This window comes from Ictidomys tridecemlineatus, chromosome 5 (genome assembly GCF_052094955.1).
Source record: "Ictidomys tridecemlineatus isolate mIctTri1 chromosome 5, mIctTri1.hap1, whole genome shotgun sequence".
NCBI classification, from domain to species: Eukaryota; Metazoa; Chordata; class Mammalia; order Rodentia; family Sciuridae; genus Ictidomys; species Ictidomys tridecemlineatus.
This window is the reverse complement of record NC_135481.1, coordinates 16,923,643-16,936,954: the sequence shown is the minus strand read 5'-3', so window position 1 is coordinate 16,936,954 and position 13,312 is coordinate 16,923,643. Positions and strand designations below refer to the sequence as shown.

The following is a 13,312-nucleotide window of genomic DNA, read 5'->3' as shown; positions in this document are numbered from 1 at the left end:
TTTGTTATATTAGGTAATACGTTTATTGAGGGGAGAAATTAGCTTTTAATATCTTTGTCCCCTATAACACCTAAGATAGTCCGTAGCATTTTGTAGGATTTGTGGGATGAATGATTGCTTTCTGTGACATTTTTGTTTGGATTTTGTCAATTCTGATTTGTTAGGATAATATCAAATGCAAGTTGTAACTTAAACAGTGGCTAACTTTCATTGAGTACTTATTATGTGCTGTATGTTGTTCCAAGTACTTTAGGTGTAGTAGCTTGCTTAATCCTTATAATAGCCCTGTGATTATTATAATAGCCTTTTAATTATCATCATCCTCATTTTACTGGTTGAGTAGCTTATTCAAGGTCTCCTAGATAGTAAGCAAAAGAATTGGGCTTTAAATTTGGACAGGTTGCCTGTATTCCTGACCACTGCCCCATGCTGTGAGCTGGGGGGGGGCAGCCAAGACTTTGACCACTATTAATTTGCTTATGGAAGTTCATGGGATTGGAGTTACTTGAATTTTGTGCCTCCCCCAATGTGTTGCATTCATGTCATATTTGATGTCTAGAGCAAACCACAGGGTGCTCACCCTTAACCTCTTAGGAAGATTTGCCAAGTAAGAGTTACTTTCTTCCTAAAGTTGAAATGATCACTAGAAACATTGTAATGAAAATGTCTGCTATTCTTGTTCTTAGGATGGGGGTTCTTTGGATCAAGTCCTGAAGAAAGCCGGAAGAATTCCTGAACAAATTTTAGGAAAAGTTAGCATTGCAGTGAGTATGTTCAGTTGTTCTTCAAAGTTGTTTCATTTATAAATTGAGTTGGTAGGGAATAGATGAGGTGGGGAGGAAGCCAATGAAGGGAAAGTTTATTTTAAAACTGGGATTTTTCTCACTATCTTTTCCCTATCTAGAGTCTAGATACAATATCTCTTTCTTTCTTTCTCTCTCATTAGAATGAGAAAAGTTACTTTTTATATGTTAAAATCTGTGTCTGAAAAACAAGACAAGGTATTTAAGAAAATCCCCATTCATGGTATTAGAAAAGCTCTGCTAAATTGCAGATTTAGAAAAACTTGAATTCACACATAGTGTTTTTTAAAGTTGTTTAATTTTGAGATAATTAGGTTAACTTAAAAATAACACTTTAGATACCACATAAAAAGATGATTGCTTGATAGGACAGGTTAACACAGTGAAACAAAAGAATAAAAAGGGCTGGGATGTAGTTCTGTGCTCACCCAGCATGTGTGAGGCCCTGAATTTGAGCCCTAACATCGTCAAAAAGAAAAAGGATAAGGAAGGATGGCAAATTTACTAATGATGTTTGGTGAAATATTTTCTAGGTCATTTTAAAATAGATTATTTTTCTGAACATAACTATTTCCATTTCCCATCCTTTTATATTCCCTTTCCTCTAGGTAATAAAAGGCCTGACATATCTGAGGGAGAAGCACAAGATTATGCACAGAGGTAAGAAATTACTTGCTAGTTATTATGTTCTGAATTTCAACTGAAATCAAGCATCTTTTTGTGTGTTTCATTTTGTTTTGGGGTAAAAGCCTTTGAATTATGGTTTTAGTCTTCATGACATGTTTTTGTGTAGTGTGGTGACTGAGGCCGCGCATTTCACCTGTCTGGTCCTGGTATGCGCCTGTCCCTCCTGCCATGTGTACTAGCCCTCTGGTTTTCCACGAGGAGCTCTGCCATCATTTCCATTAAAGGGTGGGAGATTTCAGATCAACCTGGAATAACCAGCTTTCTTTTCCCTTCTGCCTAGTGTAGCTCCCACCTTCTCAAATCTTTCTTTTTGGCTTCCCCAGTTATCTTGTGTATACCCAAGGAGCTGCTTGGTAAGCCACACGGGTCTGTGCAGATGTCTTTGGAGAGTTCACCACTTGCCCAGCCAAGAAGGGGAAGTTGTTAGAAGGACTCTTGCCCCATTGAGCACTGCTGTTATGGCTCAGCCTGGCCAGCTTTTCAGATTCCTTTTTCAGATTCCTGCTCTCTTGGGTCTTTTCCAGAAGCCCTGGAGGAATTAACAAGAAGGCATATCTTGATTCCTGAGCAAAAAGACAGTGGATGATTTGTGGAAACCTGAGTTAGGGTTAGAATGAGAGAGCACAAGTCTCCCTAGTGTCTCTGTCTTCAGGCTTCCTCATTGCTAGTAAGTTCTATCTCTGGTCTAACTGTTGTCTTTCCTGATGAAACTTAAACTCCATTTCTTCTTATTCTGTTCTTGAGAAAAAAATAGGGAAGAGTAAAAGGCTTCTTCTCTGCTTTGAATTTTCATTTGTTCTTATTTGTTATTTGTTTGCTGGAGAGAGCTTAGTGATTATTTCAAGTCTTTTTTTTTTTTTTTGGTACCAGGGTTTGAAATCAGTGTTGCTTATAACCCTGAGCTACATCCTCCACCCTTTTTATTATTTTTTTATTTTTTAATTTTGAGACAGGGTCCTGTTAAGTTGTTTAGAACCTCATTAAGTTTCTGAGGCTGGCTTGGAACTTGGTGTTCCTCCTGCCTCAGCCTCCTAAATCACTGAGATTACAGGTGTGTGCCACTGCCTGGCCCTCAATTACCTTTTTCTATATAACAAACTTAGTAGTTTAAAAATGCAACAGTTTGTTACTTTCCAACATTCTGTGGGCTGGCAGATTCACTATCCTCTGATAGTCTAAAGCCCTGGCTTCTTTCAGTGCTATCTTTGGGTTTTCAGCAGCAAGAGCTGGTACATCACAATATTCAGGCACCTTTTAAACCTCTGTTTATGTCAGGTTAGTTGATGTCCTGTTGGTCAAGGTAGATTGCCTGGTCAAGGTAGTTGCCTGGTCGAGGGAGTCAAGATTTAAAAGCAGTGTGAAGACCCGTTTTCTTGTTAGAAGAAATGGCCAGTTTATTTTCACAGTAATTAAAATCTAGGTTCAAATCTTATATATGTTACTTACTGTCTGACCTTGATTGAATTAGTTAACTTACCCCCAAACTCGGGAAAACAGAGGCTACCAAAAATGTTGTAAAGATTAAGACAATACAAAGCACTTGAAATAGTGTTTGACACATAGTTGGCACTTAATAAATGTTAACTGCTGCTTAGTAGATGGATTAGTAGGTTTTTCTGGGTGGGGATTGGGGATTAAACCTGGGGTCACTTAACCACATCACCAGCCGTGCATCCCCCACCCCCTTTTTTGTAAGTACCGCACGCTAACCGATTGCGCCACTGGAGCTCCAGACCACCCCCCTTTTTTAATGCAGTGTCTTGTTAAGTTGCTTAGAGCCTTTCTTAGTTGCTGAGGCTGGCTCTGAACTTGTGATCCTTCTGCATCAGTGTCCTGAGCCGCTGATTACAGGTGTGCGCCACTGTGCCCTGCATGGATTAGTAGAGATTTTTAAATGATCACCAGTGTCGGGTACAGTGGCATATGCCAGTAATCTCAGCAACTTGGGAGGATGTGGGAGAAAGATCAAAAGTTCAAGGCCAGCCTCAGCAACTTAGCAAGGCCCTAAGCTACTTAGTGAGACCCTGTTTCAAAATTTAAAGGACTAGAGATATGACTCAGTGGTAGAGCCCCCCTGGGTCTAATCCCCAGTACCACCAAGTAAATAAATAAACAAACAAATAAATAAATAAATAACAAATTATCAGCAACAGAAACCATCCTGACTTGGTTTAATTTTCTTAAAACTTATGCATTAGAAGGATTCTGAGGAAGCTAGAGAAGCCCTTTTTTGGGGGGAGGGTACTAGGGTTTGAACTCAGGGGCACTCAAACCCTATTTTGTATTTTATTTAGAGACGGGGTCTCATTAAGTTGCTTAGCACCTCAGTGTTGCTGAGAATGGCTTTGAACTTGTGATCCTCCTGCCTCAGCCTCCTGAGCTGCTGGGATTACTGATTTGTGCCACTGCATCCCGTTTAAAGAATCCATTGAGGGCTGGGGTTGTGCAATTGCCTAGCATGTGCAAGGCCTTGGGTTCGATCCTCAGCACCGCATAAAAATAAATAAAATAAAGGTCCAACTACAACTAAATATATATATATATATAAATAATTCATTGAGAAGCTGAACCTATAGACTAGTTTGGCAGGAAGCAAGGCTTTGCTGGTTGGGGAGCTGGTTCACTGGAGCAGAAAAGCAGCCACCCTAGTTCACAGTTATCATAGTGCTGCTGCTGCTGCTGCCTCTGGGCCTCTTGGCTCTTTTCACTCTTACTGTGGGGTGGGGTGGGCTGTGGGTTCACCAACTCCTGAACCTAGAGGGGGTCCAGGATCAGTGCCTTTGAAGCATCTGTTCTCACAATAATTATGAAGGTGGGCTGGGGTCTAGCTCAGTTAGTAGAGCACTTGCCTCACATGCATAAGGCACTGGGTTCAATCCCTAGCACCATAAAAATAAAACAAAACAAATAATTATGAAGGTATCAGGGGACACCGTTCTTTCCTGCTGAGTGTTGTGGGCAGGTTGACACCTCATTTTCAAGACTAGCTTAGGAACTTAGGGTTTTAAATTATTAGGTTGGAAGTGATTTCTAGATGCGCTCTGCTGTAAGTAAAACTAATGTACAAGAACAAAAAATAAGTAAAAATAATGAAAAATTGTTTTACAAAAAGAATTCAGTGTTCACTTCAGGATCCTTCAAATATCACTTCTTATAGAAACTTCCAAATTATGTCAACTTGATTAGAATATTTCTCTTTAGGGATATGCCATTAACATAAAGCTAGGCATACCTGCATTTGAAATTAATAATAATAATAGTAATAATGATTATTATTATTTTGTGGTGCTGAGGATTGAACCCAGGGCCTTGTGCATGCAAGGCAAGCACTCTACCCACTGAGCTATATCCCCAGCCCGACAATTATTTTTTGATGAGGGGAAGTACAATAATGGTATTTAAAGGAAGACCAAATGATTTGGGGTAGCATTTGGATATGATTTTTCCAGCTAGGTGGTAGATACCTTTCTTCAACTGGGTGAATATGTCCTGGTCCTAGTTTGGTACCTTGCCTTGTTGTAAACATGGCCAGCTTTCTTACATATGTAGCATGACTACAACAAATGGGAATCTAGAGATAAGCAGGTTCTCATCATTCTTTTTTTTAATTGGCAGGTGGGTAATTGGGATTAATCCCAGGGGCACTTAACTACTGAGCCACATTCCTAGCCACCACTCCCCACCCCTTTTTTAAAATTTAGAGACTGGTCTTGCTGAGTTGCTTAGGACCTTGCTAAGTTGCATAGGTTGGTTTTGAACTCACAATCCTCCTGCCTCAGCCTCCCTAGTTGCTGGCATTATAGGCATGTGTACCACTGTGCCTGGCTCATCCTCATTTTAGAGTGACTCATTGGCAGGGTTTCTTGAGCAGGATAGGTACCACCAGCTATTCTGGATTTCATCTATGGTGAACTGGTCCCCTGTAATGTCTTCTGGTATTGTCAGGTCATGGTATTCTCTTTCCCCTGGGTATTCAAAGAGAGAAACAATACTGTGGCTCACTGTGGTACATGTGTTTTATGGCCTGCTGATCAGGGCATGGGTGTGAGATCTATGACTGTTCTGGAAGTATGAGTTTCTTTTTTAAAATTTTTTAAAACGTTATATTTATTTTTTAGTTTTAGGTGTACACAGTATCTTTTTATTTTATTTTTTTTTTGGTGCTGAGGATCAAACCCAGTGCCTCACGCATGCTAGGCAAGCGCTCTACCTCTGAGCCACAACCCCAGCCCCTGGAAGTATGAGTTTCATCTGAAGTCTCTGTATGACTTTCTGGTGAATGGCCATAAATAGGTAACTCTATATGCTCCTCACTCCTCTCCTTATAGTCTCTTCCCCCATCTGAGACAAGTAATTCATATTTGTAAAATATTTATAGAATACCTGCCAAGTGTAAGATACTGGATGAATCACTATGGAGGCCGTAAAGATGGCTCATAAATGAATTGTGTCTTCCAGAGGAAAGATGTATCTACAGATGACACTAGTATATGGTGGAACATAACCATTGTCATTTTTATGCATGAATCATTACTTTATCAACTTTCAAATGGAATATGATGTGACATAATTTATTAGTCAGAATTCTTTGGTTGTGTCAGAACTCAAGAATGTGTTCGATTAAGTCACCACGAAGTCTGAAGACATGGATGAAGATGGGGTTGAAATGACAGCCTCAGAATTCTTGTCACCTCTTGGCCTTGCTCATTCTACTGTGGGTTTGTTTCCCTTTTAGGCAGGTTCTCTTTACTGAGGACTAGATGGACCTCACTAATCCGAGACATATTTAGACCTTAGTGCTCCCTATCCCAGAGAGAGAATTTCACTTGATCTCCCCAGCATCCAGATTCCTACTGGACCCACTGGTTTACTCTGATTGGCTGTGGTGGGAGTGTCTTCCCATGTTGGGCCCATTGCTGTGCCCAGGGCCCTGGAGGGTAAGCCACTGTGACTTACATGCTCAGCACCTTGGTGGGATCAATGATTGACACCCTAGCAAAAAATCTCGGTGTTTGAGTAGGAATATATCCCAAATAAAAAATGGGGAGATTCTTTTTGTTTTGTTTTGTTTTGTTTTACTAGAAGATAGGAAGAGGGGATGGATGCTGAAAGCAAGCAAATTTTAAAAAGAGAAGGAAAAAAAAAAATAGGCAAAGAATGTAACTCAGTGGTAGAGTGCAGGCCCAGCATGTGTGAAGTCTGGGATTCCAGCCCCAAGAAAAAAAGAAAAGAAACGTTTTTCCATGAGAAATACTTTTAAACATTGGGTCAAAAAGACAAAAAAACTATCAACATAGGGTCAAAACAGTAATCAAGCATTGCAGCAAGAGTGGGCAAACAGGCCCACTGGCCATGCCTGGGCTGCTGTCTTGATTTCATATGGATTGCAAACTAAAAATGGCTTTCAAAATTTTGGAACATGTGACAAATGTCCATTCAGATTTTTGTGTCCATTTTATGGACATTTTATGAAGTTTGTTGGAACACAGCCATGCTTATTTGCTTAAGTGTTATCCATGGCTGCTTTTGTGCTATCATGGCAAATTGAACAGCTGCCTTTGAAAGAGATGACTGTGTGGCTCACAAATTGAAACAATAATTTACTCTCTAGTCCTTTACAGAAAAAAGCTTCCTGAAAACTGAGGTAAGAGAAAGAATTCCCTGAGAGAAAACTTTAGAATTTAAGCACAAAACTCAGCTTTGATTCACCGGCTTTAAGTTCTTGAGGAAAACCTGATATATGGCATAGGTTGGAAAGAGTATTTTTTTTTCTAACCCTGGACCTCTGAAAAGAATTAGTCATGATCCCCAGCTCTGAGGTTGGGGGTGGGGGAGAAGAAGGAAAAAAGAGAAAGAAAGGAAAAGGGTTAGGGGAGAGAGAGAGACTGTTAGTGTCAGTTACAAAAATTTCTCTGTGGTGTTTCTTTTTACTGTGGTAGATCAAAGGTCCATTTCAGCTCTGAGTTAGAGTTTGAGGTAGAGAGGGTGCTAGGCTGTAGCCCTGTCTTATGCTATTTAAAGCAGTGATTTATATCACCACCATGCCATTCCTTTTAGACTACTTTAATTATCAAGGCCTCATTTTGATCAAGACCCTGAAGAAGCATTACATGAATTAGGATTCCATACAACTTAGCCTGTGAATTATTTGTGCCTTGGAGTTGCCGGCTGATAAATATCAATACATGCTAAGAACAGTTTAAAATTATGCCTTATTTTTCTTTTCCGTTCACAGACTCTGTGTAACCTGCCTGATCTTTATGCCCAGTATTGAATTAGTAGCCTGGGCCTATAGCATACTGAGAAAGCCAGCCTGGATTTTTAAGGAAATACAACCAATAATCTGAGCAAGCTGTGGATGGACTATACCAGAATGGCTTAGACCTTGGGGCCATCCTGCTTGGAATGCACTCCAAAAGAGTCCCTGATGGCTAGGATAGAGAGTTATGTAAAACTGGGGATTTCAGGTCAGAATGAGACTTAAGGCTTTTGCAGACTGTTATGAGAGTGTTCTCAGTTCCTTGCTCCTGCGAGAGCTGAGTCTCCAAAGTACCTCAGGTGGCCCAGCAACAGCCTCTGCCTTTGGGGTCCTAAGCAAATTCTTCACCACTTCATTCAGGTATGCTGGTGCTAATAGGCACGATCTGAAGTGGATCAAGTTTGTTGTCTTGTCGTTTTATGTCTGTTTGCAGCAGACTGGCACATGATGGTTTTTGAGCTGCAGAAACTGCAGTTCTTACTAGACACTGTCCTGTCTGCCTTGGCTTTTGTGGCCTCTTGCAAAGTTTCCCTGAGCAGAAAGTCAGGGTGGCCCTGTCTCCCCCAGCCATTTGGCCTGAGGCTACACCCAAGGTTCCTTCTCAAATAGTCTGTGTGTGTGCCAAGGCCTATCATCTGCTCCCTTAACTGGGAGGTTGCCCATCACATGCATGCAGTAACCCTTCCTTTGCCTACACATCTCATCCCATAGCTATGTGGAAGACAGCTTCAAGAGGACAGTGAATTGACACGCTGTCTAGACTCCCCTGCCTTCCGCACAGAGAGTAACAGTTAACCATTCTCTTGGTTAGAAATGTCTCATTCTCTCTAGAATAATCTCAACTGCCAGACTCACAGGGATGGATTATAGTTGCAGATGAGTTTGTCTCAAAGTTCCTCAGGAGAGGCTGACAGGATGGGAGAAGGAGTGCTTAGAGGAGGAAGAGTGCTTCCTCATATCCCTTTTGGGAAGCATCAGAGAGGAGGTGGTATTTGAGCTGGACTTGAAAACATAGGTAAAAGTGGCGCATGTGGCAGTGTTGGGGGAAGGAAGTCCAGGTAGAGGGAAACACAAAGGCAGGAAAACAGACTCATCCAACAGGAAATGGCAGTCATTCAAGTTGTCTAGAACACAGGGTCCCTGATGGCTTGGGGCAGAACAAAGTAAGGATAGTTGAAATACCAGGGAGGGTCTTCACAGCCATGTTCAGGGGCTGGGTTTTAGCATGGTAACAGGAAGCAGTGGAATCTTCCTGCACAGGGAAGAGAGGTTAGCTATCCTTCGAGGAAGAGGACTCTGGCTGCTATGGCCAAGGTGATCTGGAGTGGAGAGAGATCACTTAGGAAGCTGCTGCCATGGCACAATGGAGAGAATGTGGGTCTGAGTTAGGATAATGGCAGAATGAAGGGACACGAGGAGACACAAGGGGGTGAAGTAGTCAGGGTTTATTCTAGAAGTCTCTGGAGAGCAGAGATCAGGTACTGGGGTGGGAAGGTGGAGAAGTGGCAGGCAGACTTGACTGTGGCCCTTGTTGCAAGTTGTGGTAAGAGGGAGCTGAGGCTGTACCTGGTGACCCTGGAGAGCTGTGTCCTATTCCCTCCTGTACCATAGAGCCTCATTCTAAGGGAAACCTGGCTGGAACTGCCATTATCTTTAGTTATAGATTTCTGTAACTTCCTGGAGGGACCTGCGCCCTGAGAGCTGGTTTGATTTAGAATCTGGTCACCTGATGAACTAGGGGTAGATTTTATTAACCACTACCCAAAGCAAGGGAGGAACCCGGCTCATGATGCCCAGTGCTATAGAGAAACAACAGGAGAATCTGTGGTGCATCTCAGCTTGAGGGTGGGGGCCAGCTTAAGGCTTGATGATACCAAATTAGAGCCAAATGTGGTGAACGTTTCTATTTGGAAGTACACATTTCTAGGTTTATTGTGGGAGTGAAGTTCTTACTGCCCCACTAAGCTGTGAACATTGCTGTTAGGTGGTGGTGGCTGCCTCTGAATACCTGGGGAGCTGATGCCCAGCAAATGGCCTCAGATCCACTGTGTCCTCTCAGTTTAGCATCCTGGCTGCTGATGGAACCTTGTAGAAGGCTTCTAGCTCCCACCCTACAAAGAAAAAAATGGTTGTTATAAATGAAATAAGATGGGAAATGAAAGGGTATTGTTGAGGCCAGGTGATTGAGTACATAGTTACTATCTCTACTTTTGTATTTGGATCTTTTCAGACAAAATATTTAACTAAAAGAAGGTGGCGTACATTCTGGCCTAATAAGTGACTTACAGGTTAATAACCCCCAGGATTCAAAAGAGACTGAATCTTGTGGACCAACAGTTACTAGGTAAATAAATAAAGAATTAAAAAAAAAACATATAAAGAACAAACAATAACAAAAAAAACAGTTACTAGGGGTGGTTCCCGTCTGGGAGCTGGGCTTTGTCCTAGGGAGGACTGTTGGCTACAAGTCACAGAAACCAACATGAGCCAGTATTGACAGAAGAGAGGATTCCTTATAAGAATCTAGAGAGTCCTGAGGGAGCCCAAGGGCTAGACATAGTCTGTGCCCAGGAAGGAACCAGGACAGGGACCTGAAGGCCACTAGAATCCCAGGCAACCTCTGCTCTCTTTGCTTCTCTGTCCACGGGTGGAAGGAAGGCAGCAGCCTTCAGCATTTAGCCTGCATTGAGTTTCTTCCAGACTCAGCTCAAGCCATTTGCCAGGTCCTTGAACAACACAGCAAAAACTTACAGCCATTGGGGCTCCTCCCTAGAGGTTTAGGAGGTCATTCCAGGGATACATTTGAGCCAGGCAGCCCTTCCCTTGCTCCCTGTAACCAGAAGATTAGGAGGATGTTGGACATATGCAAATAGAGAAGACTGGCTTTGAGACTAATGAGCAAATGATTCAGACATGCAGAGGGTACCAGGGAGCCATGTAGATCCTCCAGGTATTGATGGGGATCTTGCAGGCAAGAGCCTGGCTGAGAAGGAGCCTCATTCTTTATGTCACTTGGGTTTTTTCTCAAATAAATGATAGCTTTTTTTCCCCCTCCTAGCTGAAGAAGCCACTGAACTTTAAAGTCTGTGCTTTCCACGTATAACTTCTTCATTTATTGAGTACTTAGGACTTGCCAGACACAGTCAGGTAGGAATTACTCTTCCCGCCTAACACCCAAGGAAAGGTTCAGAGAGGTTCTGTAACGTGACTGTGGTCAGCTAGTGAAAGGTGGAGTTCAGATTCAAACATCAGATCTCACTACTCCAAAGTTAGTGGTGCTGTCTCCACACCACAGAAATGTCCTATTTACTAATGTAATTTATGAAAAGGATCACTGGGCATTAGGGTTCTTGAGTTTTTTTTTGTTTTTTTTTTTGTGGGAAGATGTTGGAGGTTTAGCTAACCAAATCTCAGGAAGGATAGAGATGCAGTTGGTTGACTTGAGGGATAATTTTGTCGAGGAACTAAAATGCCATAAACTCTTATGCTTCCATTAGAAGGTACTTATAAAAGACATGGGTAGGGACCAGGGATATGGCTCAGTGAGTGCTTGCCTATCATGTCTGAGGCCCTGGGTTCAATCCCCAGAGCATGCTTGGGGGCATGCGCGCGTATACACACACACTGTTGTTAGCTCTTTTTCTTATTTGTTTCTCTTTCCATGTTGGCTCTATTATCTCAGGGCAGCTGCCTCTCTAGACTGTAACCATTGTTTCTGACTTCATAGTCTCTTACCAGAAAGGGATGAGCTCTTCCTGGCTTCATCTTGGTAATTCTGAGGGAGGGCTCTGATTAATGTGGATGGGTCAAGTGCCCACACCTGCTGGCAACCCTTGGAGGGGATGGGAGGACAAGTGGCCCAGCCTGGCTGGGGGCTGCCCTGTGTTCAGGGAACAGGGTTCTCTGATCCTCATTCTCCACAGTGGGTGTGAGGAAAGAGAATCTTCCCCAACGGTGTGCATGGAGGGGAACTGGGCTCCTCAGTAGACTAACTGGGGACTGCCCCTTCTGTGTCACTGGACACTTCATTCTAAGAGTTCTGAGTTTGTTCCTTAGGGACCTGCCCAGAGCTAACTAGGAGTGACTGGTGAGTAGCCTCCTCACCTTTTTTTCTGGACTTCTTGATGAAATATGCTGAGCTGTGACCCAGGCACAAATCCTGGGTCACCTTAAACATACTGGCCTTACTACAAATTCTCTTAAATTCTCCATTTAAAAATTAACAGATTTCCATGTGACTTGTCCCCTTTTACCAAGGTCTTTTCTCTCATTCTGTTGAGCACAATTAGCTTTCATCAGGTCAAAACAAGTTTTGAGCTAATTTCTGCTCTTGAATAGCATGTGAAAAGTATCCAAGTTAGTAAACATGGTGTTCCTGTCAGTAGGTGGTTGATTGGCTCCTTTTCTCCTCCCAGGTAACCCAAATAGTCTGGAGAGGGAAATGTGCTGCTAGAATGTAGGTTGGTTGGTTGGTTGATTTCTTCTAATTCTTATCTTTCCTTCTTGCCTTTTTTTTTTTTTTTTTTTTTTTGTACTGGGGATTAAACCCAGGGTCCTCTGTCACTGAGCCATATCCCCAGCCTTTTTTATTTTGAGACAGGGTCTCCCTAAGTTGTGGAGCCTGGCCTCAAATTTGCAGTCCTCCTTCCTCAGCCTCTCAAGTTGCTGGGACAGGTGTGTGCCACTGCACTCAGCTGAATGCAGGTTTCTTTTAATGGAAAGGATACTTTTTGATCTTTGGTGAGAGACTTCATTGTGGATTTCCCTACCCTAACTTGGGATTGCTCTGCCAGATGTTACTACAGGGATATTAGAAATGTGTCAGGAAATCTAGGGCCCATAGCTTTTTCCTTTCCTGCCCCGCTTTCTTTTCCCTTCTTTTATTACAGCCCCCCCTCTCCTTACCCCTGCCCTTCTGAGTATAACCGCTTTGAATGACATGTGCTAACAAAACCAAGCCCTGAACTCTTTTGCATCATCATCTCATGTGTAAGAGTCAGATTTTGTTCCTTTTGGTCCAGGGATGAGCAGTGAATTGTCAGGGAGGGGTGCATGAGGTTAGAGAACAAAAACATTTCAAAACTAATGAATCTTGGAGGGGAAGGAGGGAAAACTTTTCAAATGCAATTGCTGGGCTTGGTTGTAAGAATCTTGAAAATGGAGAAGATAAAATTAGTGGCTTGTTAGGACCTGACAGGAATGCTCCTCCTCCCAGAGCTCCCTGCTGGAACATGGTTGTTCATCAGAAGGAGGTGGGAAACGAGCTCTAGTTCCTGTTGCTAGCAGGGCTCTGCAGTTAGATGTGTTGGGAGGGAATGGGCTGTGCTGAGGAAGAGCCATCATGCTCACTTGCTAAACCAGGGCGCAATGTTTTCTCTCACAACCGGATTTGCAGGATTTCAGCATACCCCAAGTCAGATGTGGTTCCCAGAAATAGAGCTTATTGCCTCTGTAATGAGAGTGACTTCTTCCCCAAGCCAAGTGACAGCTTCCTAATAATGGCTTCCCTAAACTTTTGGGGCACAGCTCCTGGTGGTTTGCCATGAGCTCTGCTGCCTGGGCC

At 42.7% G+C, this 13,312-nt stretch overlaps 1 protein-coding gene across 1 annotated transcript in view; it reads left to right on the top strand.

The window, feature by feature from the left end:
• Window positions 1-13,312, top strand: part of Map2k1 (mitogen-activated protein kinase kinase 1) — a 75,976-nt gene that overhangs the window by 45,993 nt on the left and 16,671 nt on the right. Inside the window, exons 4-5 of the mRNA XM_078049417.1 lie at window positions 687-764; window positions 1,412-1,463. Of these exons, the coding sequence (XP_077905543.1) occupies window positions 687-764; window positions 1,412-1,463 (130 nt within the window). The remainder of the gene's footprint in view (window positions 1-686; window positions 765-1,411; window positions 1,464-13,312) is intronic.